Source organism: Sapajus apella, unplaced genomic scaffold (genome assembly GCF_009761245.1).
Source record: "Sapajus apella isolate SASKATOON/1434 unplaced genomic scaffold, GSC_monkey_1.0 scaffold96, whole genome shotgun sequence".
Classification (NCBI taxonomy): Eukaryota; Metazoa; Chordata; class Mammalia; order Primates; family Cebidae; genus Sapajus; species Sapajus apella.
This window is the reverse complement of record NW_022437036.1, coordinates 5,160,248-5,183,968: the sequence shown is the minus strand read 5'-3', so window position 1 is coordinate 5,183,968 and position 23,721 is coordinate 5,160,248. Positions and strand designations below refer to the sequence as shown.

General features: G+C 41.7%; 2 protein-coding genes across 17 annotated transcripts in view; both read left to right on the top strand.

The window, feature by feature from the left end:
* The window catches only part of LOC116535786 (neuroendocrine secretory protein 55), a 64,377-nt gene extending 51,851 nt beyond the window's left edge, over positions 1–12,526 (top strand). Inside the window, exons 2-5 of one of the 2 annotated variants that reach the window (XM_032257177.1) lie at positions 2,366–2,438; positions 10,420–10,474; positions 10,561–10,680; positions 12,440–12,526. The gene's annotated coding sequence lies outside the window, so the exon portion shown is untranslated. Of the gene's footprint in view, positions 1–2,365; positions 2,439–5,604; positions 5,650–10,419; positions 10,475–10,560; positions 10,681–12,439 lie in introns of those variants that run through there. The other variant, XM_032257176.1, reaches the window with a different exon arrangement.
* The window catches only part of GNAS (GNAS complex locus), a 69,666-nt gene extending 51,829 nt beyond the window's left edge, over positions 1–17,837 (top strand). For 7 of the 15 annotated variants that reach the window (XM_032257165.1, XM_032257170.1, XM_032257168.1 and 4 more), the window contains exons 2-13: positions 2,366–2,438; positions 5,605–5,649; positions 10,420–10,474; positions 10,561–10,680; positions 12,440–12,537; positions 15,903–15,957; positions 16,082–16,155; positions 16,253–16,311; positions 16,416–16,536; positions 16,653–16,783; positions 16,968–17,035; positions 17,320–17,837. In XM_032257165.1, the coding sequence (XP_032113056.1) occupies positions 2,366–2,438; positions 5,605–5,649; positions 10,420–10,474; positions 10,561–10,680; positions 12,440–12,537; positions 15,903–15,957; positions 16,082–16,155; positions 16,253–16,311; positions 16,416–16,536; positions 16,653–16,783; positions 16,968–17,035; positions 17,320–17,466 (1,046 nt within the window). In that variant the 3' untranslated portion in view covers positions 17,467–17,837. Of the gene's footprint in view, positions 1–2,365; positions 2,439–5,604; positions 5,650–10,416; positions 10,475–10,560; positions 10,681–12,439; positions 12,538–15,902; positions 15,958–16,081; positions 16,156–16,252; positions 16,312–16,415; positions 16,537–16,652; positions 16,784–16,967; positions 17,036–17,319 lie in introns of all 15 variants that reach the window. The other 8 variants (XM_032257166.1, XM_032257175.1, XM_032257163.1 and 5 more) reach the window with 3 other exon arrangements.
* Positions 17,838–23,721: the final 5,884 nt, after the last annotated feature.

Here is a 23,721-nt window from a genome sequence, read left to right as displayed (position 1 = left end):
TTCCTCTCTGGCAAAAAAAAAAAAAAGAAGAAGAAAAAAAAAAAAGTGGTTAACTATAAGGAAACGCCCCCCCCCCCCCCCCACTTTTTTTCCCCTAAAGGGGCGGTTGGGGGGGGGGGATTTTAAATGACCAAAAGAATTACACAGCATTAATTAAAAATGGAAGTTTTCCACTTCCTTGATAATTTAGCTATCTGAATAAATTTCTGAATTTGCTAAGACCTCGTTCGTGGTCACATTTCAACAAAACCGCTTGATTATAAAGAATAAAATATAAAAAGGCCGAGGTAGTTTTTCCTTTGATGGCTTTTGGTTTGCTTTTTGGATGGGTCATGACTTTGTTCTCCTGGGTCCAGATTTATGAAAGCAGAAAATTAAGTGAAAATAAGTGTCTTTGGCGTTTATGCATTTGCAATATCAGTAATTAAATGGTACATGTGTTGCTGTCTTGTCTAAAACTTTTAAAAGCAGAATTGTGCTATTGGGACATTAATATGCGTATAACATGATTTCAAAGTATAACTCTGGAAAAGTCTAGAATCTTTTTTATGAATGCTATCTGAATGCTGATTTAAGTCAAATGTGATGCTAATGGTATCTTTTAATTTATTCTGATGGCACCTTAAATTTCCAACACCTTTGTGCAGTGATCACGAAGTCTCCACTTAATTTGAGACTGTTACCCAGAACACACCTTGCGTCACAGGGACTAATCTAAGTGTCCTAGTCTATATGACTACATTACATCATGATGCGTTGATGGCCTCTGGCCTAGGAATCTGCAGCCCAAGCCAGTGACACAACATTTTGCATTTTTAAATGGTGATTCTCACCAAAATGCCTCCCCCGAAGGAGGAAACGTAATAATGCCCCAAATCCTCTTTTTACTCCATCTTAACGACATAAAAATTAAGTGAATTAGAGAACTACACAGATCTTAAAATAATTTTTCAGCCACATTTCATAAATGTGGAAACTGAGGCACGGATCTGTTTTTGCCTGTAAAAGACGTTACATAGTTTAACACTTCTGAAATTAGAATATTAGAGATCCTGCTGAATATTAGATATTCTCTTCATGGCATCTCTTAATAGTGCCATTTATATTTTTAATTTATGAGAGTTAGGCTCATTAAGATAGTGTTTGCTTTGAAATCAATGTTTCTGTGGAAACTAATTTTAACTTTTACAGATATTGATTATGAGCTTGTGAAAAGGCCAGCGAAGGAGGAATGCTTTGTTATCTGGGCATTAAAACAAAACAATACAGTTAAAAGTTAAGAAAAAAAGGGTAAAAAGCAGATTTGTGTGGACGGAGGGCAAAAAACTGTTCACACGTGTATTATCTTGGAAATGTGCGTTACTAAAAAGGAGATGCAAAATAGCAATCCTCCTTCTAGCTTGATGGAAATGTGTTTTTTCCATGAAACATATATGTATTTTTACAAATGAAAGATGATTTAAAATGGAGGCATGTGTTCCTACTCTTTTAGTTGGGAAGGTCTTGGAATCTCTTTCAAAATCAATAGTTCCCAGGAATAGTTTTCCTTTGGATTAAAGTTTTGTTCGTGTATTACTTTTTACTGTTGTTGCAGTTTACCTAATGCTAATAGAGTCTCAAGAACTGTATTTGATATTAAAATGTGGTTTTTCTAGAAGATGACAGATAATTGGTGGTCTCCCATTTCCCTCAGCAACATAGTTGTACCCAGAGGGAATTTAGAAAGATATAGTTTGTGAGGGAAGAGGAGGGTGGAAAGGGGAAAAAATGTAATGCAGTTTTAGGGGTGGATTTTTAAGTAGCCCAAGGGGTAGGAAACCACAGAAAGAAGCTGCGTTGTGAAAATGTTAGCAAGGAAAGTGCTGCATCGCTACGTGATGTGGAAGAGACTGCGGTGTCTGGGCATTGTTGGGAATCCCGGGTATTTTAACCATGAAACATCTGACAACAAATTATGTGTCTAGATACGTTTATGTGTGAATGAATGTTCATGTTTCAGGGATTCCGCTTCACAGTTTTAACTTCAGTTTTCTTGTTTACCCCTCAAATGACAAAATTGCATCACTCCTCTTTGTCCCTTTCCTTCACCACCCCAAAATTTTTTAAACAATCAAGAGGGGGAAAAATTAAAATGAGCAAACCTTTAATTCTTGTTATTCTGATGGGAAAATACTGCAGGTAGACACTGAGTTGGACTTTGATTTCCTTTCTCTGCGTCGAAATGTCAAGGAAAATTGCAAGTCTCTGATTTTGTGTTTTTCTGCATGTCGCTTCCATGGAAAAACAAAACAACAGCAGCAGTCCTCCCTGCCCAAAGTGTGTAAAATGCCTCCTTCATAACCTGAGACTTACTTTCATTTTCTAGGTGCTGGAGAATCTGGTAAAAGCACCATTGTGAAGCAGATGAGGATCCTGCATGTTAATGGGTTTAATGGAGAGTAAGTGTCAAATCTGTGCAGGGGCACCAAGTAAGAGGAACAGACTTGATACTAACCTTTAGGAAGTCTAGGGAGGCTTTGGGGGCTGGGCAGCCAGGTTTCACTTAATTTTTCCTAATTTACATGTTAGAAATCCTGGGAAGGGCTCTTTAGGATCTCCCCCCTCCCTTGAATCTTTGGTTCAACAAATACTACTACTACTGATGAAGCACCGGTGTTCATGCCAAACAGCTCCCTATCCCAAGAAAATCATGCCTGGTTGCAGGGGATGCTTGACAGCACTTGGCCCCGTGACAGCCCCCTCTCTGGGTCAGGTCCCTGCCGCAGCCTCCAGACTTGCTGCAGTGTCTCTAATGTGGCTTTGGCCGCCGCCCCCTTGCCCGGCCCATGCTGATCACTGCAGATTGACCCCACCCCGCCCCAGGCAGGTTTCAATGTAATGAACCCACACGGGGTGTTTTAAACTATTAGGGAAACATCATTTGAATAATCTTCTCACCAGAAACAGATTTGGAAGTGGCAGCCCTTGTTTACAGTTACTCATTTTTTGGCCCCCCCCCCTTAAATTATGGACAAATCATCGTTTCCCTTTAAAACAAAAAACAAACTGGTACCCCTGCCTAAAGAGAAGAAAAAGGGAAGATTTATTTGAAGGATGGAAAGACCGGGAGGTTAGGTACTCCCAGTCGCATTGAGGGGCATGTTTGCCTTTGAAAAGTCCTCCCAGGTATCCTGGTATAGGGCAGTGTGGCAGTCCCGCAGTGAGAATGAAGATTAAACAGGAGAGAGTTTATATTAGACGTGTGAGACAAGTTAGGGGGCCCTGCCTCGCATGAGGAATGCAAACGGAACATTCAGTAAATCAGGGAGCTTGCCTTTCTCCCCAGGACCCCACATGGGGCCTGACCGTCATTCTCATGTAACAAAATGTGTTTAAAAAAAAAAAACAAAACTAAATTTACCCGTCTCTCTCTCCACTGGTGTGACAGCGTTAACCATACTAGATTACAAGCACCTGAAGGCACTAGTTTGTAATTATTAGCTGGTTAGCACAGCCCCATTCCCTTTCTTAAACCTGTATTCAATTGAAAACTTAACCTTGAGTTGTACTGGCTTCCATGTCAGAAGGGGAGATGCAGTCAAGGTGGTGGCATTTAATTATACACCCCCCTACAACCAAACAAAAAAAACCTTTACTAGTCACTAAGCATCTGGGAAACAAAGGTGAATTTTATCACCTTTCAGAGCAAGGTTGGCAGCTCCTTATGGATAATTCTAGAATTTGTTAGATCAAATAATTATTTAGAAAAGGATGACATCATCCATACAAACAGTCATTTTAGTTTAGGATGCTTATTACACTTTAACCCTGAATTCTGAAAGATTGGTTGGGATGCAGAGGGTGGGCTTCTTTACTAGTCTGATGATGACTCTCATGGGTGGTCAGTCCGCACATATGTGCTGTTGAGTAAGTCAGCATCACTTGTCACCAACCAATTCCAAAATTCCTAAATCTTGACACACCCCTGGATGAAGCCCTGCCAGCGGAGACTGCCATCCTGACAAGAAATAAAAACCCCAAGATAGACTTCCAACCGTGAATTTGTAAATTGAAGAAAAATCTTGCATACATTTTCCCTCTGCAACTTGTAGGAGTACTTCTTCGTGAGAGTAGTTCAGCAAAAATCATTTGACCATGTATCCTCTAGATAAAGATTTTCATGAAAACTGGACGTGGCTAGCATTTTTAGAAGGTGCAGGAGCCACTGTTTACCTTAGCTTGCTTCGGTCGAAAGCTAAGTCACCTTTGAAATAAACTACTGACGGCTTCATTACTCTACAGACTGCCCTGAAATTTAACAATTATTATAGCAAGGATTCTCCTCCGTAAGTGAGCCAGCCTGTAACACCAGGCAAGGGTTTTCAACCAGAACTTCTCTTTTCTGTTTTCTTTTTGGAAAGAGGAAGCAACATTCCCAGTTTGCCTTCTTTGCAGACAAGGGCATAGATACGTTAAATTTAGCCTGTGAAAGGGTTGACGGGGGTATTCCTCATGGGAGCCTAGATACCTTATTTTTATCTCGTCCAACTGCCTCTTTTTTTCTTTTTCCTCACTGCGGTACTGCAACAAAAGCTATTTCCTTCTTAACTAGGAATTCCCTATGAGACAGTGACATCTGTCCCTAAAGGGTGGTCTGTGTGGTACAGGGTTTTTCCTGCTTGATCTTGCATTTTGTTAGGGCTAGGCTGAGCTATTAAATTTGCTTTAACTCCCTGCGGGCTGCCATACCGGTTAAAATTTTAAGAGTAAGATAATATTGATTTGACCTTCAGAAATACAGAGATTGGATTTGGATTTTCCTAACTCAAAGCTAACTCTTTTTCTTACATTTAGTGCCAGGAACAAAACAAAAACAAAACATAAACACAGTTAACATTGGTGGAACTAATTACTAAACTGTAGAATGCTGCCCTTCGGCCTTCAAGGAGGAATTCCTACTGTTTATGAAGATCGGGTTTGGGTTTTTTTTTTTTTTTCTCCTTTTTTCTGTGGTGGTAGGGGGTGGGGTTTTTGGTTCTTTTAAATTTTTTGCTGCATCACAGTCCAGACATAGTTTAATGATAATTTATGGGGAACAATTATTTATAAATAAAACCATTTTATAGGTAGTTTCCCCCCACTGCAGGAAGTGAGGTCATTAGTTTTGCAGGAAATCACGGGCAGAAGTCTCCTCCGTCTATGCCTTTGTGCCTTTAGATACAACACTGTGAAGACTGTGACCTGGGAAAATTAAGAGCCTTATGCACTGCCATATTCTCCAAAGAATTGTGAGATAAATCACTGCTTTACCTCCCTAATGCATGTACATTTAGTGAAAGCACAAGAAAATAATTATCCATCCCTCCTGTATCCAACCAGAGTCTCCAGAGAGCTCTGTTAATACTGCAGCAGAGGTGTGGGATCCTTCCCCCATGGCCTGCAGTCTCAGTAGACCAGCCAATTTAGACAGAAAGGCGACCTAAGAATTAACGGGAGGACGGATAGCGCGCGAATTGTTGCTTTTGCTCTTGGCTGATTGTTTCGGAATGTAGAGAGACTGTGTGGGGTTTGTGTGAAATTGCGGTGCCTTGCAGATTAGGTGAGCTTTCAATCTCTCTTTAAAAGGGGCGGCGAAGAGGACCCGCAGGCTGCAAGGAGCAACAGCGATGGGTAGGCACATTCAAAAACAGAAAAATTGTTTAACAAACAAAACAAACATGAAGATCATACTGGGAAACTGAGGCCAGAGACCCGGGAAGAAAATAAAAATCATTTAAAGGACCATCAGCTATATTGGCATACATTTGCAAATAACAGACCATTTCCTAATATTTTGGAGCAAGTAAAGTGCGTAACATAATTTTTTTGGCCATGCTTAAAGTAGAATGAGATCCAGCTTGGGGAAAGTTACAGATTTCAGCTTTAGACGATCAGTTTAGGATTTTGAGAATTGATGTTTTCCCTATGGTTTTTATTTTCCCCTAGCTCTCCATTTGAACCAGCTACTTGTTTTTAAAACTGTCTACCAAATTCCGTTTACCACTGGTTGGTCTGATTTTAAAATTTCAGACCTCTTTGAAACAATTTTTTGCCCTCTATTAAAATACGCAATGCTGCACCGTCTTTAATTTTGAAAAATGACTTGGTACCTTGCAGCAGGTCGTCATCAAGAATCATCTTGAAAAGCCTCTGGCCTTTTAAAAACGATCAAGTGTATTTGAATCCAAGGCACTTTACGTTAGTTAGCTAGTGGATAAGGAAATTCATGGTGGCATCTATTATTTTTCCATTCATTATCAAATTTTTTTCTTTGCTTCCTGCATCCCCACACCCATCACACACGCACACACATGCTCATGCATACACAGACACGCACACACATGCACACGCACCGCGCACACACATGCACACGCACCGCGCACACACACATGCATGCCAGGTAACCACTCTAGCTCTGCCGTGTATTTAGCATGCAGTGGTGGAGTGGCTATTTCTCATGAGAACATGCAGAACCAGACTTAGCTTAGAGGATCTCAAACAGCTGCTGTGGCCGGGGAGGGGAGGGGCAAAATATTGGGGTCTGGGGACAAAGTAACTGACACATGTTTGTTCATCTGTTTCTTTTAGAATGTATTATCCCTAGATGATGGCTACAGTTTCTCATCTTCCCGGCTATGTCCTATCACAATTTGCATGCTGGAATTGCTCGGTCTTAGGAACTTCTAATAAGAATACTATTCTGTTGTCTTGGGGGGGGGGGAGGAGGGAGGGGCCCCTACTACCTGACCTTGAACAATGATTGAAAAAACAAAAAATGGACTGAAATCCTAAATTGGAAGAAATGTAGTATGACATCTATCCAAAAAGGCATCTCTATAAGAAATGACTTAACAATCTACTGTACCAAAAGTTGGCATTTGAGGAAAATATGACAAGTCCTTCCTTAGTGAACAACCTGATGTGTACTAGATGTTGTGCTAAACCCTTGAACCCTACTAATAACCTTGCCTGCACATCTCTCTGTGACTGTTCTGCAAGTAAATATAAGTATTAACATTCGTGATAAATAAAAATTCTCTGCATGTTTCAGCAATCCCTGTATCTCGAGTCTGTCTTCTGTCTTCCTTCCTTTGTCTGTCTTTTCCCACCAAAGCACAAGGATAAGGTGGAGACCTGAATAGCCCCCCTCCCACCACCACTTACTTAGCTAAAGCGGGGGAGGGGAGGGGCTCTTAAAAACTGAATGCAGCTCATCTGCTCTATGCATAGATGGGGGAGGAGGAAGCACCAAGACCCTAAAAGTACTTCCAGCCCTTGCCCCAATTTTGTAGCCAATCAATTCTAGCTACTGGCATATATTTTGCCTTTGTTAAGTAGTTTAAAGACATCTAAGGAATTTTTCTCTGAATTTCACAATCAACGTTTAAATTCATTAAGCAATAGTAAAAGTGATGATAAACCTGCCAACCCCCAGTATAATATCTCCATCTACATAGTAATTGCTTCAATGGAAGAATTTTATGTTTTAGTATTACACACCCGAATTAGATTTTAGATTTCTATTTTAGCTGTTTTATACTTGATATACTCCCACACCTATTCACATACGTAGATGAATACTGAACACGTTCTCAAAATATCCGTATTTTAAGACGGGAAGTTTTCCAATTATCATACTACTGCTTAGACCAAAATATCAAACTGAATGAAAGAAACTTGTTTCTGGAAATACTTTCTTCTTGCTGTATGCGGATTTGGATATTTAGCACCCAAATGTATCTAATTTTACTATTATGCAACCTCAAAACCAAAGGTTGATAGCTTTCATTACCTATGAAATGGAGCCTGCTTTTAATGAATGGGGATAGATTTGTCCTAGGGGTTTTTAGGTAAATTCTGCATTCACGAGTGAACACTGGGGACCATCAAACACATGTTCTCTTAATTTATAACATCGAAATAATTGATGTTAGACTGTAATAGCAAGGCCAGAAATTCTTAATTTTAGAAATGAGCTTCGATTCTGCACGTACAAAGCAGACAGTCCCACAGAACGGTGAGGAATTGGTCCCTTTCACTCCGTGGTGTTTGCTTTAAGAGTCTGGGGGCCAGAATCAGATTTCAGATTTGTGCACAAGGTCCGAAGTTCACCTCTCCCTGTCATCTGTGCTTCTGGGGTTCTCTGGACCTGCATCACTTTTGCTTAAATGGCCCTGAGGGGATTCCTGGCACCATCTGTTCCCCTCCCTTCCCCAGACATCCCCCACCACTAATGAGCATGGCCCCTCTGAACTTTGCCAGCTCTTCACTCCAGTGTAGAACAGTGGCGTGGAGACCTGTGAACGCCCCCTCAAATAAGTACGCAGATGTTAATTCAGAAAGAAATTCAAGAGTGGATTTCTTTGAGAAAGGGAAGACCACATTTGTGGAAGGCCTGTGGGCAGGCTTGCACTTGACCTCACCATCCGTCCCCACCCCTCCTTCCCCACTGACTGCCATGCCCTGCTCGTTTGCTGTTTCTAATTAACCTCCCTCCTCCTTTTCTCTACCTTGACTTTGTCATGTTCTAGTCTGGAGGGAATTATATGTTTAATTTCTACCTCCATTCTGTGAATTGGTGCGTCAGCCAAGTGAATGCTTAAAAAACTGGGAATCTCAAAAGATTTAAAAAAAAAATACAGTGAAAAAGATAAACCCTGTCCCCTGCATCTCCCACCCCCATCGGTTTCTGCCTCTGCAACTCAAGGCTTTCCCCCCTCAGCCTCAGTTTCCCCGTCAGAGGGGCAGGACCATAGCACCTTCCTTCTGTACGACAATGCCCTCACCTCCCAGGGCCTAACAGATGCAGCAGGTATGCTAGGTGTGCTGCACATTTTTGGGCTGTAGACCTGGTGAGACTCTAAGAGGCCCTTTCTTGCCCCCTAAAAACACAAACTCCAGAATCTTCCCTGGCTGTGCTTCTAATATTAGAAGGCTAGTTTCTGAAAGACATATGGCATTTGGATCAGTGTAATCTGGTACAGAAATTAACATTAGAGTCCCCAGAAGCCAGAGGGTGTAGCCTTTACCTGTGGGACCAGTGACCCTGAATATAAATCATTCTGTAAAGACCACACAAGCCATCCCATTTGGCCAAGTTAAAGTCAAGGAAAACCTACAAAACCTTCAACCTCTACTTAGGAGAGGGATCTGACTCCCTCCCCCGTAGAGTATAAGAACTTCTAGGGGGTGGAATCTTATTTGATACCTAGGTACATGGACCAACATGCACTAATATCATGAACTAGAAAGTTCATTGCTGCTAGTTGCAGCGCCTGGAGCAGCACACACATGACTTGCAGCAAAGCCCTGAGACCTGTAATGAACCTTTTTTTCTTTGAGATGGAGTCTCAGTCTTTCGCCTGGGCTGGAGTGGTGCAATCTCTGCCTACTGCAACCTCCACCTCACGGGTTCAAGTGATTCTCCTGCCTCAGTCTACCCAGTAGCTAGGATTACAGGTGTGTGCCACTACACCCAGCTAATTTTTTATATTTTTAGTAGAGATGGGGTTTCACCATGTTGGCCAGGCTGGTCTGGAACTGCTGACCTCATGATTCACCTGCCTCAGCTTCCCAAAGTGCTGGGATTGCAAGCATGAGCCATGGCACCCAGCCCTTTTTTTTTTTTTTTTTCCCCCCTCCCAGACAGTCTTGCTCTGTCACCCAGGCTGGAGTGCAGTGGCATGATCTAGGCTCACTGCAACCTCCACCTCCCTGCTTCAAGCAGTTCCCCTCCCTCAGCCTCCCTCATTCTGTAGCTGGGATTACAGGTGCACGCCACCAAACCTGGCTAATTGTTTTGTGTTTTTAGTAGAGATGGGGTTTCACCATGTTGGCCAGACTGGTCTTGAACTCCACACCTCAAGCAATCTGCCCTACAGGCGTGAGTCACCAAGTGCCCAGCCCCCTGTAATGAACTATTAACACCACTACCTGTGCTCACTGGTTCTCTCTCCGTATGCTAACCTAGCAACTGAATGAATTCCAAGTCAAAATAGGGGACTTGTTTTGCTCCACTGCAAACTCTTAGTGACCTGTCACCCCAGCCTCACCCCTACTCAGAGGCTAACAGGGTCAGGAGAAGTGTTAGTATGTAGTGTGGGGCTTCAAGCCTATGGGACCACCTGAAAGAGTCAGTGACTTATATGCAACTTTTGGTACAGTCATGATTGCTAAGGCAATTTGCTCATCTGTCCCATTGGCATGTCCTCAGGACACATTTGGGAGGTTATAATTTGAAACCATGTCTATTCAGCTGCCTCCAATCTTTGCACAGATCTGAACCCACAACTCCTTGAAGAACAGAATACTATGCTTTTTAGTCGGAATATCTTTATGAAAGCAATACCCCTAATTGATATGATGCAATATGATTTTCTTCTTTTTTCAATCCCACTGCAGTGAGAAGGCAACCAAAGTGCAGGACATCAAAAACAACCTGAAAGAGGCGATCGAAGTACGTGCTGGATCCTTGCACTTTCTGTCTTACAGCTTCCCCCCAGCCAGTGCTGTTCCCTGACCGCTTTGCTAAATCATTTTCAGACCATTGTGGCCGCCATGAGCAACCTGGTGCCCCCTGTGGAGCTGGCCAACCCTGAGAACCAGTTCAGAGTGGACTACATTCTGAGTGTGATGAATGTGCCTGACTTCGACTTCCCTCCCGTAAGCTACACCCTGACTTATGTGGCCTGAGCCCCACTCACCTGAGCATAGTGTTCCTGTAGGAACATCAGTGGCAGGCCTGCACATGGGCAAGAGTGTCCAAACCACACCTCAGGCAAAAACACATTTCAGTGACGTCCATCCTTAGGAAAAAGTTAATTTCATGTGTAACCCCAATTTAATAATAATAATAATTAGGGCTTTGTTCAAGATGGATGAGCAAGATTCTGTCACCCCTTGTACATCTTAGCTCGCCTGTCCTCACAAATAAACATCACTCTTTAATATTACAATCTTATTTTATTAGATTGTAAATTTTTAGGAGGAAAAGAGTTCCTGAGCTATGGTAGGCTTGATTATGCCCTCATTCACATCGTAGGACCAACAAACCTGTATCTTACATATGGCACACAAATACTAATTGTCCATTTGCTCCCCTGGAAGTGCCCTAAGGTACCTTGGGATGCCTCAGTGGAGTGCCAAGTGGAAGACACTCTCATTTTAAACAGGCCTTTTCATGTTTATTAAGCATTTCCTAAAGCCAGTCCTGGTCTTGGGGCAAATGAAATCTTTTCTCATTATTAAAAAAATGTATTTTTGGGTTACAATTTAGATACATTTAAACATCATAGAATAGAACACATGGGCCTGTAGTCCCAGCAACTCAGGAGGCTGAGGCAGGAGAATTGCCTGAACCCAGGAGGCGGAGGTTGCGGTGAGCCGAGATCGCACCATTGCACTCCAGCCTGGGTAACAGGAGCGAAATTCCGTCTCAAAAAAAAAATAGAACCCATGGAGAGACTTTCCTCTGGCTGCGTGACACTCTCGGCTCCCTAAAGCACTATTTTTAGGGAACAAAAAAGCCGTTCAAGCCCAAACATGCACGTTTAGGCCCCTTTGTGGGGAGAGTGGCTTATACGCAGGGAACTGGAAAGATGGATGCGTTTGGAAGGCCCACAAGGAAGAGACTTGTCTACAGCGAAAACAATGAGTTACTGTTGCCTTTTGTCAGGCTTTCGTGGGAATTTGTGTTTGTATATTTTAGATGGACTTGGCTGCAAACTTACATTAGCAGAGAAATTAATAGTATTCAGTTAGTGTAGCTAGCTAAATTTTTTTAAATAGCATTATTTTGAGAAAAAAAAAGCAGTAAACAATATGTATAATATAATCCACTTTCAAGAAATATAATTCTATATTTCTAATAGGAAAAAGGAAACATGGCAGCCTATTAAACATGTATCAGAACAGTAACCTTTTATTAGTCCTAACATCTGAACGGTTATGTTCCTACTTACAAGTCCCCCATCGTCATATTTTTTTGGTAAGAGTCATATTTTCCCAGAAGGAAAATTTAGTCCCAGCACATCTTACAAATGAAGTTTCTTGTTTTCACAACATTGAATCACTTATTAGCATATTCTCCTAACATAGATTAGTGTATATTCTTCCTAAACAATTCTGTGAAGAAAGTATTCAGTAGCTCACCCCACCACCCCCTACAACAAAATAACAGAAGAAACTACCCAAAACCAGCAATTCACAATAAGAGCAGCAGCTAATTATGTGAACTTTTGAATATGTTTAACATGTTGAATTAAAGTTCTTTGTGAGCATTCATTCATTCACTGGACTCAAAATTCAGAATCACACCAAGTGTTGGTCACATAAGGAACTCTGGTCTCAGGGTTCAAATGACAGCATTCTTGATTAGTTCAAGGTCTTCTCTTTCTTTCAACTTTCTTGTATTCACTTTCAGGAATTCTATGAGCATGCCAAGGCTCTGTGGGAGGATGAAGGAGTGCGTGCCTGCTACGAACGCTCCAACGAGTACCAGCTGATTGACTGTGCCCAGTAGTAAGTAACACCGGCCCCACCCATCAGCACGTAAAACAGGCAAAAATGAGAAAACATGAAAACCTGTGATTCCTGCTTTGACAGTTACTTGTCAATGATTCCTTTCATAGATGCCAACCAGTTATCCCACGGGCAGAAAGTTCTAGTCTGATTTGATTGTTTATAAAGTCCTTAATTGCATTTTTTTTTTTTTAGTGCAGTGACATCATTTTATATAAACATTTAATGCCTATTAGAACAAAATGGTGATTAGTTTCATAATATTCATAATTAGTGGGAAGTAATTAATTGAGTTGACCCCCAAGCATTTAGGAAAATAGGGCAGCCCTCACATTTTAAATAATTTAAACATACTATATTTTATTGCTGTAATTTTAAAACATAACAAAGGGGAATGGTGAAGACACAGCTATGCCTCCTCTCTCCTTGCTAGTTGTTGATTGCTCTCTTTCTGCTCTCAGGTAAGCGACTCTAGCAGCTGCCTAGTATTACTAGATCTTAGTGACTCTAGGTAGAGTTTATTTTCATGTTGTCTTGACTTTTGAACTCTTTCATATCCTTATTTATTCCTTCACACCGGGTCTTGATTCAAGGATGGTAAGTGGTCAGTGGATTTTAAATCCTAAACTGTACGCCTAAGCAATACAGTACCGTGGTGGGGTTATTTTCAAATAAAACAAATTACTGCCGTCGAGGAGGACAGGTGAAGGCCTGCAGTAGCGATGGGAAAGGCATCTTTCTCCAAAGTCACTTACAAGGTGGGCTCACCTGATTAGTGTGCTGATAAATGAAGAAAGGAAATTATAAAACAGATTGTATTGCATAAAAACAGATTGATGCCCAAGCTGCTACCCCTGGTGCCTCACACCTGACTTACCATTCCCTCAGGGACCACCCTCTGTCCCTGTCACCCTTCATGGTCTCTCCCAGAGGACATCACACCCCATAGCTAGAAAGTTGCTTTTTAAATAGTTTGTGGCCTCCCTCACCCTGCACATGATATAGCAAGCATATGGTAGTCAGGGTTATTTTAAAAAAAAAAAAAGTAAAGATATCTTTTGTTTGTTGATAACTGCACAATGCACAAAGCAATCTCAGTTAATAATATTCTGAAGTAGGAATGTCCTGTGACTTCAGAATCTAGTAGAGGTTTGATGTTTTAGCTATCCTTCTTACAAGGAGTTGAATTTTGGAACTGATTTTACTATAGGAGGTATTAACTCATTGCAACCAAGGTGCCAGGCTGACTCACCAAGGGCCAGGATTGCTTTACTTAGCAGCCCCAAGCCCAAGGAACTGGTTGTGAAAATTACTTGAATGAGCAGGAGGGAGGAAGAGGTGGTAGTACTGTTCATCTATAAATCATACAAGCTTACGTTAGGTTCTGTGCAATCTATCAATTCATCTTTCCCCAGCCCTGCCTTCCCATAGGATATATCTTTGATTATTTTCAATTGTCACATACGTAGATATTCCGTGGCTTAATATACAAGCAAATTTGTATATTTTTTCAAGGAACAGAAAAACAGTCCATCTTGGCTGGTCCCTATCACCCCCAGCCCCCATTCCTCCTTCAACAAAGTCCCTGATTTTCTCAAAAGTTTGAACTAAAAGCTGGAAGCGCTAATTTTAGTAACACAAAACAAATGGAAATCCTGGAATTGTTTGCGTTTTGTATTTTGGATCCAAGTCAGAAGTTAAGTACAGGTACAAGATTAGGAGAGTTTAACCGTCCCAGTTTTGAATGCTGGGGGGCAGGGAGACACAGTTTCATTAATTAACAGTAGTTTAGCCAGGTTGTTGAATTTTGTTGGATTTCATTTTCTCTCTCAAAACATTTAAAAGATGTCGGGGTTTTTTTTTAAGCAACACTTAATTACTCCTGAAACTTTGTCTGAAAACTGCACCATTTGCATAGCTCATGAAAAGTTTTAAGGAAACTCAGAGAAAAAGAACAACGCAGCTTACAACTTAAAATGTCCTCCCTCCCCAGTGGCCCAAACAGCCCCACATCTGCCGTGGCCGGCACGTTTCTGGTTGAACTGCCTTTATGTTAAGGTTGAGACACTGGTGCCGTGCCCATTTCTTAAGCTGCCTATTTTTATTTGTTGAGCTGGGGTTTGGCTGGCTCCACTCCAGATGTCTCTCACACAAGATTTGGTGCTGATGAGCTATTTATAGAACTGTGGTTCTGTTGCCATGGTAACATGCTGGAGGCCAGGGCGGCTGGGGAGCTATTTCTGGACTGGTGCTGTAATGTAAGATTGATTGAGCAAGTTAGTGTATCCTCTAAGCCAGACTAACTCTGAACTAGTAAAAAGGAAGAGGGGAACACAAAACTTAGGGAGTGTCTTTAAATAGACTTTTCTCTCTTGATTTTCTTTTCTCATTAGCCCACTTCAAAACAATTCCAATCCCTATGTGCCCCTCCTTCCAAAAAATAAACTGGTTTTAACATTTGCTATATGAATTAAATTACCCCACTCTTTCAAAAGTAAACTTTTCTGTGTGTCTAATCAAGTAACACAAACAAGATGATTTTTTTAAAGGAAAAGCTTAGTATCTGGAGTGTTCTATTTCATGGACGAAACAACGGAAGAGAACTTCGTGTTTGCTTCCTGTTCAGGATGGTCAGGGCAAGAAGGGCCCCTTTGTGCCAGTCTCTTTTGTTCTCTTTAATCAATGAGATTCTTAAAAAGTAAAAAGGAAGGAATCCAGATTCTGAGTAACTAAAACAATCTTGTGTGCCCTTGAGGGGAAAGTCCTTGATGCCTTTAAGTATGTCACTTTATTTTTTAAACTGATGATATAGAGATACTGTTTTCACACTGTTTGCCATTTCAGTCAAGCAATTTGAAAATTAAAATGTTTTTGTCAAACATTGCCAAATGGCACAGAATGTGATAGGCCAGCCTGGTTTTGGGGTCTTTTCTCTATTGGTTGATAATGCATAAAACCTTTTAAAAATCAAGAATATTATCAGAGAGCAACAGGAATAAACAAGCTAAGTAAAGAATAAAAAAGAGAAATAGAAAAAAATGAAAATGAAAAACAAAGCCCCACCACTGTCCTGTGTTGTTTGTGTGGCCCCACTGCGCCAAGGTCGTGGACTAGCTGCTACACACATCTGTAGTTCCCTGATTCCTAAAGTTATCTTAAATCCTATTTGTCCTAACCTCCTTAAGGCATCAGCTTTGAGTCATAAATGTAACCAACGCACAAGCAAACGTGCCATTGACTTAGTGCTGTGTAACTGTGGGACAGTCACTTCTGTTGAGCCTGACTTTGTAGAGAGACACAAATAAATAGTTGGCAAATTGCTGTGAGCGCTGTGAACACCCCTTATGTCTTTCTTTTTCTCTCAGCTTCCTGGACAAGATCGATGTGATCAAGCAGGCCGACTATGTGCCGAGCGACCAGGTGTGCAAACCCCTCACCGCCAGAGCACTCTTTCCAAACCACTGAGACTCTCTTGCTTTCGATTGCCAATTACTGCTCTTACGGTGGGCTCTGGTGAGATGCACTGACCTCAGTTTTGTTCTAGGACCTGCTTCGCTGCCGCGTCCTGACTTCTGGAATCTTTGAGACCAAGTTCCAGGTGGACAAAGTCAACTTCCAGTAAGCTAACTGTTACCTTTTTATACAACAGAGGTCATGGTTTCTTGACATTCACCCCAAGCCCTCTAGACTAACCAGCTGTCCTCTTCCCTGCCAGCATGTTTGACGTGGGTGGCCAGCGTGATGAACGCCGCAAGTGGATCCAGTGCTTCAATGGTAGGACACTGTGGGCTTGGCTGTTGGCGAAGAACACTTTGCTTCTGTGTTGTTAGGGATCAGTGTCGCTGCTCACGCTCATGGCTTTGCTCTCTTTGGTTAAGATGTGACTGCCATCATCTTCGTGGTGGCCAGCAGCAGCTACAACATGGTCATCCGGGAGGACAACCAGACCAACCGCCTGCAGGAGGCTCTGAACCTCTTCAAGAGCATCTGGAACAACAGGTTTGTAGAATGACAGCCTGCCCGCTGTGCTTGCCCAGGAGGCCCTGGCCCGCATTCCAGACCCCTGGCCCAAAGCGTGCTTCTCCCAGGCATTCACACGGGCTCCCTCCTTGCAGATGGCTGCGTACCATCTCTGTGATTCTGTTCCTCAACAAGCAAGATCTGCTCGCTGAGAAAGTCCTTGCTGGGAAATCGAAGATTGAGGACTACTTTCCAGAATTTGCTCGCTACACTACTCCTGAGGATGGTATGTGTGGCTTCCACTCTTGCTGGCTGTTCATTGCAGTGGTTCTGAAAACCCTCACCCCACTCTTACCGATTCTCATATGGAAAAATCAGAGTTTTGAAGAGTTCAGGAGCTACCGTGATGTTAGCACCCCAGCTCTGCTTGAACTTCTAATTACATTAATACATGTTCCCTTTTTTGATAGCTACTCCCGAGCCCGGAGAGGACCCACGCGTGACCCGGGCCAAGTACTTCATTCGAGATGAGTTTCTGGTGAGTTGAGCCTTTCTTTAGTTTCCTCTCTTGCTCCTCCTCTTTTTCTCATGGCTGTAAATTTACTTAATTCCAAATTCAAGGGTTCAGCTACCCAGTTCCGCGGTTTTAGTTCACACATATCCAGTGTGGAATAGAGTTCTCTGCGCCCCTTCTTTTGCTTCTGTTTTAATATGACATCAGAGGCTGGCCAACAGCCATCCCTGGTGGTGGGTGTCCCCACTGGTGATAGGGTGGTTCCTGGAGAGGGTGTCACTGATGAGTCCCTGCATTTGTGCCCGCAGAGGATCAGCACCGCCAGTGGGGATGGGCGCCACTACTGCTACCCTCACTTCACCTGCGCTGTGGACACTGAGAACATCCGCCGTGTGTTTAACGACTGCCGTGACATCATCCAGCGCATGCACCTCCGTCAGTACGAGCTGCTCTAAGAAGGGAACCCCCAAATTTAATTAAAGCCTTAAGCACAATTAATTAAAAGTGAAACGTAATTGTACAAGCAGTTAATCACCCACCATAGGGCATGATTAACAAAGCAACCTTTCCTTTCCCCCGAGTGATTTTGCGAAACCCCCTTTTCCCTTCAGCTTGCTTAGATGTTCCAAATTTAGAAAGCTTAAGGCGGCCTACAGAAAAAGAAAAAGGAAAAAAAAGGCCACAAAAGTTCCCTCTCACTTTCAGTAAAAATAAATAACAGCAGCAAACAAACAGAAATAAAATGAAATAAAAGAAACAAATGAAATAAATATTGTGTTGTGCAGCATTAAAAAAATCAAAATAAAAATTAAATGTGAGCAAAGAATGATGGGACTCCCGTGAGTTGTTTGCGGTTCGGAGCGAATTCCCATGGTTCATGGCTTTGACTCAGTCCTCACATCAAAAGTTGGGAGGCCCCAAGGTGAAGTGGGTATAAAATCTCACTACTGTATGTTTTCTTATGGCCTCAGACCTAAAGGCCGTAAGGGGGTTGGGGGTAACTGCAAAAACGAAAATCACACTTAAAATTTGAATGGGGTAAGGGCCTGGGTGGGTAGCAATCTAACAAAGGGTTGACTTGCCTAATAAGCAAAGACTTCTTATAAATTAATAAGCAAAACCATCAGAAAAATAGGCACAGTATATAAGCATGCAACTTAAAAGATATGCAAATAGCTAAAGAACCTCGGGATATGTGGAACATCATTCATAATAAAAAGCAAACATTCACCATAATTGAAAGTGGGGATAGGGGTCCACACTCATGGGTTGGAGTGTGGCTTATATCTGAGGTTCTGGGGTTCTCTAGTCTTTCACCCCTAGGCTTATCCCCTTAGCTGTGGTCACTTACGTGGTCACTTCCTGGGTGGCTCCCAGGAAGGGTGGGAGGAAGAGATCAGCATCAAGGATGGTGCCTTTTGAAGCTGGCCAAATGGGACTTCAAGTTCATTCTGTAATCCAGTCCCCAAATCTACTTCCCATTCTGCCTTCCAGATCAGATTACTCTCACCCAAGTTAATCATACAGTATAGTTCACCAGAGGTGAGCAATGAGCCCCAAAGAGGGCAGCAAGTAGCAAATACCTGCATTTCCATCAAACTTTTCGCCTCACGTTCAGTCCACATGTGCTTGCTATGCAATTTTTAGTACAAAGCCCTCAAAAGCCCCCCAAAATAAATACACAATCCAAATAAAAATTGGGACTTGCTATGCAAATAGAGCCAAAAGACCAGCCCACAAGTTTCCATAATCCTCCAAAGCACCCCAAATAAACACACCTAAACCAGGACGGCAGCTATCAAGTGCAACCACAAGACCAGCGTGCCACACAAACATTCATCCCGGTAAACGTGCTCAAAATCAAGGTTGAGCCCCAGCCCCTAGCTCCTCTTCCAAGTTGGCCACCTGTACGCCCCTTTTACATAGAAATTCTGTAATCTTCGCATAATGCACATGAGATTGTCACAGCTCTAGCCACTTATCCATCAAAATTAGAAAACAAAATTCCCAGGCCATAGGGCAGTTATGGCAATGAAAATGATATGTCAGAACGCCACTTTGTTGGTCATAAGTGACAGAGAGAGACTTCATGGTATCTTCTAGAAGGGCCACAAAAGTCACAGTTATCAGGCATCTACTAGTGCTCGCCATTGCCCAATAGGATAGGTTGAGCTGCCATTTTGCCAATGAGGCCCAGAGAGGCCCCAACAGAGGTCTCTAAACTGCTGGGTCCCTACAAGATGTTGTATCTTATAGGGACCCAGCAGTAGGCTTTGGAAAAAAGAAGAAAAGATCTCCTGGTGTTCTTCCCATGACATCAATTATCAGGAATCCATGACCTGTGACCCCAAGCAAAAGTCCTATAGGCCCCCATGGGGTTCCATACCCAGGTGGGTAGATAGGGCCTCATCCCACAGAACGTGGCACTGGCCATGCTCCTGCCTCCCTACTAGGTCAAGGCTTTGTCCTCATTAGTCACCCCGTTGTGTTTGAGACTCGCTTCCCTATGTTAGGGTTTGTCACTGCTATTTAAAACATTTTGTTTCCCTTTTCCCTTTGACCCTGGTATCAAGCAAAACTTTTTTTTTCTTTCCTTTTTTTTTTTTTTTTTTTCTGGAGACGTGTTTTGCTCTTGTTGCCCAGGCTAGAGTACAATGGTGCTATCTTGGCTCACTGCAACCTTGGCCTCCTGGGTTCAAGCAATTCTCCTGCCTCGGCCTCCTGAGTAGCTGGAATTACAGGCATGTGCCACCACACCCAGCAAATTTTTGTAGTTTTCTATTAGAGACCATGTTGGCCAGGCTGGTCTCGAACTCCTGACCTCGTGATCCATCTGTCTCAGCCTCCCAAACTGTTGGGATTACGGGCATGAGCCACTACTCCCAGCCATCAAACAAAGCTTCTACAGAGCTGTAATAAAATCTAAATTTTAAGATCTTTGGAAAACAAAAAATTATAAAGAATTTTACTAATCTTTGATTACAATAAGCCATATTTCAAAAAAAATTTTAATCTGATTTTAAAATCTCTATTCAAGTGCAAAACAACCTATTTTTTTTAAAGGTAAAAATTTGCACCACACTTCATAGAGATGTGTAAGCCAAATATTATAAATGACTATTCATGAATTTTTGGATTGAACATGGTAATAATAAACCATTAGGCCCCCCACACACAGTGTGAGAAGGGTCTGGAATTAGACAGAATTTTTATTTACCTCCACTTTTACTTAAATGTGCAAAGAATTATGCCCCCCAAAATGGCCACATCTGTAATAGCCCTTCTACGTAGGCCATGGCATCCTCTTAGTATAATGCTTTCTTGAATGGTTTTGGTCATCTTTTGACTCAATAAATACATAGAGACTATGAGATCTATGCCAGCCAGAGGGAATTCTGCTCTCATGGGGTTTATGTTCTAGCGAGGGAGACACACACTTACTAAATAAATAATAAAGAGAATTACAGTTGGTTACAAAATCTCTGAAGCAATAAGCAGGATGGGGGCAGTGGGGAATGGGAGGTATTTGAGGAGGAATTTCACTTGAGATAGAATAGCTGGGAGGGCCTCTCTGATGTGGCACATTTTCTTCTGAGAATGTAAACGATGAGAAGAAGCCAGCCATCAAGTATTAATAGCTAACATCATTATTTAAATTTGTTATTAAAACATAATAATTAACAGCCAGGCATGGTGGCTCATGCCTGTAATCCCAACACTTTGGGAAGCTGAGGTGGGCAGATCACCTGAGGTCAGGAGTTCGAGACCATCCTGGCCAACATGGTAAAACCCCATCTCTACTAACAATACAAAAAATTAGTCGAGTGTGGTGGTGGGCACCTGTAGTCCCAGCTACTCAGGAGGCTGAGGCAAGGAGAATAGCTTGAACTGGGAGGTGGAGGTGGCAGTGAGCTAAGATCATGCCACTGCACTCCAGCCTGAGTGACAGAGCGAGACTCTGTCTCAAAATAATAATAATAATAACACTTATGGAGGACTTTACCATGTGCCAAGCACTGGTCTAGACTCTGTATATGGATGATCTCATTTAATCCTTTCAAAGCCCTATTAAAATGCATCCCATAATCTGTACAACAGGTCCTATCGCATTGTGCAAATGTTAGCTGAAACGTTAAAAAGGTAAATGATATCTAAAGCATTGTGAATAATTTAAGCAAATTTTGCTTTTAATAAAGGTTACACTAAAAAAGTCATTGCAATAAGCACTTAAGTAATCGCTACACATGTTCCTATTTAAGAGTTGGAGGACTTTGCATCTCTAGGATAATTTTCCCACATTAAAAAATATATATGCTATGAACAACAAAAGTCTTCTGATTTTGCCTATTTTATTTACTATATCAGTTAGGAATGCATTTAGCTGCAAGTAACAGAATCCTGACCTAGAATGGCACAGGCAAACAGAAATTTGTATCCACTTACCAAGAATTCTAGAGGTAGGTGGTCCCTGTTATTTCAGCGTTCATCAATGACAGGACTAATGTGTCCACAATTCCCTTGGCTTCTCTCTCATAGTTGCAAGATGGTGTCACAGTACAACTGAAGGCAGAAGAGAGAGGCGAGAGACAGCTCAACCAAATCTCTTTTGTCCTCTTTTGTCAGTCTTTTGTAGAGGCCTCTTCATTCACTTTTCACCATGTGAAATACACATGGATATCCAGCTATTTATGTGTATTTAGAAATGTAAAAGTAATAGAAAAGTATCTCTTTCTTCTTTCTCTTTCTTTCTCCCTCCTTCCTTCCTTCCTTTCCTCTCTCCCTCCTTCCCATAGTTCTTCTCCTCTTTCCCTTCCTTTCCCTTTTTCCCTTTCTCCCTTTGTCTCCTTTCTTTCCTTTTCTTTATTTCTTGAGTCTCGCTCTGTCGCCCAGGCTGGAGTGCAGTGGTGTGATCTTGGCTCACTGCAACCTCCACCTCTCAGGCTCAAGCAATTCTTCTGCTTCAGCCTCCCAAGTGGCTGGGATGACAGATGCCCACCATAATGCTCAGCTAATTTGTTGTATTTTTACTAGAGATGGGGTTTCACCATGTTGGCCAGGCTGGTCTCAAACTCCTGACTTCAGGTGATCCACCCTCCTTGGCTTCCCAAAGTGCTGGGATTACAGGCATGAGCCACTGCACCCAGCCAAGAGGGATTTATAATGTCCCGTATTATGTACCTTGATGGAACTTCTGAAAAAAAATGTATCCAATGCCTATAGCTTTAAGGCTTAGGGAAGATAATAGGGGTGGGGAGGCTAAAACCCAGAAAACAACTTGCATAACTCTATGTAAATAAATTACAAAGCCTGGATGAAATAGATAATCATTGAAAAATGTACTGTTTTACCAAACTTGACCCCAGCAGAGACATCATAAATCTAAGCCAACCAGTTACCATAGAAAACAAACGCAAAGCACAGTGAGAAGCCTCCATGACAAAAAGGCTCCAGATTCTCGCTGGGATGGGTAGCTAATGATGAGACGGAAACATGAGGGAAGGTTCTGGGATGCTAGCAAGTTTCTGTTCTTGACCTAAATGCTGGTTAAACAAATATATTCCATTTGAAGGCCAGGCATGGTGGCACATGCCTGTAATCCCAGCACTTTTGGAGGCCAAGGCAGGCAGATCATGAGGTCAGGAGATCAAGACCATCCCTGGCTAACATGATGAAACCCCATCTCTACTAAAAATACAAAATTAGGTGGGCATGGTGGCACGCGCCTGTAATCCCAGCTACTCGGGAGGCTGAAGCAGGAGAATGGCTTGAACCCAGGAGGTGAGCCAAGATTGTGCCACTGCACTCCAGCCCCAGAGTGAGACTCCATCACAAACAAACAACAACCATATATGTATATACACATACACACACACACATACACATATAAATACTCTAGTGTTAACTTTTTTATGTGTGATAGGAGTATCATGATTTTCAAGAGTTCTTATCTTTCAGATATACCCACTGAAACAATACATATATATTTCATTAGAGAAAATTCACTGGATTGCACAGTTAGAACTTGGAACTTTTTAGTACATACATTATATTTTCTTTTTTTTTTTTTAATGAGGAAAAGGAAAAAGGTACCAGGCCCAAGTCGTTTTACAGGGGAATTCTATCAAACCTTTGAAAGTCAAATAATCTCAATGCTTCTTAAATTATTCCAGAGCATAACATAAGGAAAACCTCAAAATTATTTTTATAAAGTATACCATTGATTCCAAAGGATGCCAAAGATTGCACCCAAAAATAAAATTACAGATTTATTTCACTTATGAATATCGATGTAAATATTTAAAAACATAAGCAAACATAATTCCATATTGCATGCCCAAGTAAGATTTATTCTAGGAATTCAAGGTTGGTTCAATATGAACAAATACAGTAGTATTTGCCAAAATTTAATACTGATTTATATTTTAAAAATTCAATAAAATAGAATGAATGGATGCTTTTCTAATATAATGACTCTCTCTATATATATCCCATATATCTATATATACTATACATAGTGTAGTATATATCATGTATATAAATAAAATCTCCAAAAGTCAACATTTTAATGAATGAGGAACTTCTAAGAGTTTTTCCACTAAGGCCAGGAATAAGAAACAAGAAAGATAAGGCTGCCTCACATCATCACACTCTTTATCATTGCATTAGATGAATAAGCCAATTTAATTAGACAAAAAAAGCAATGAGAGACC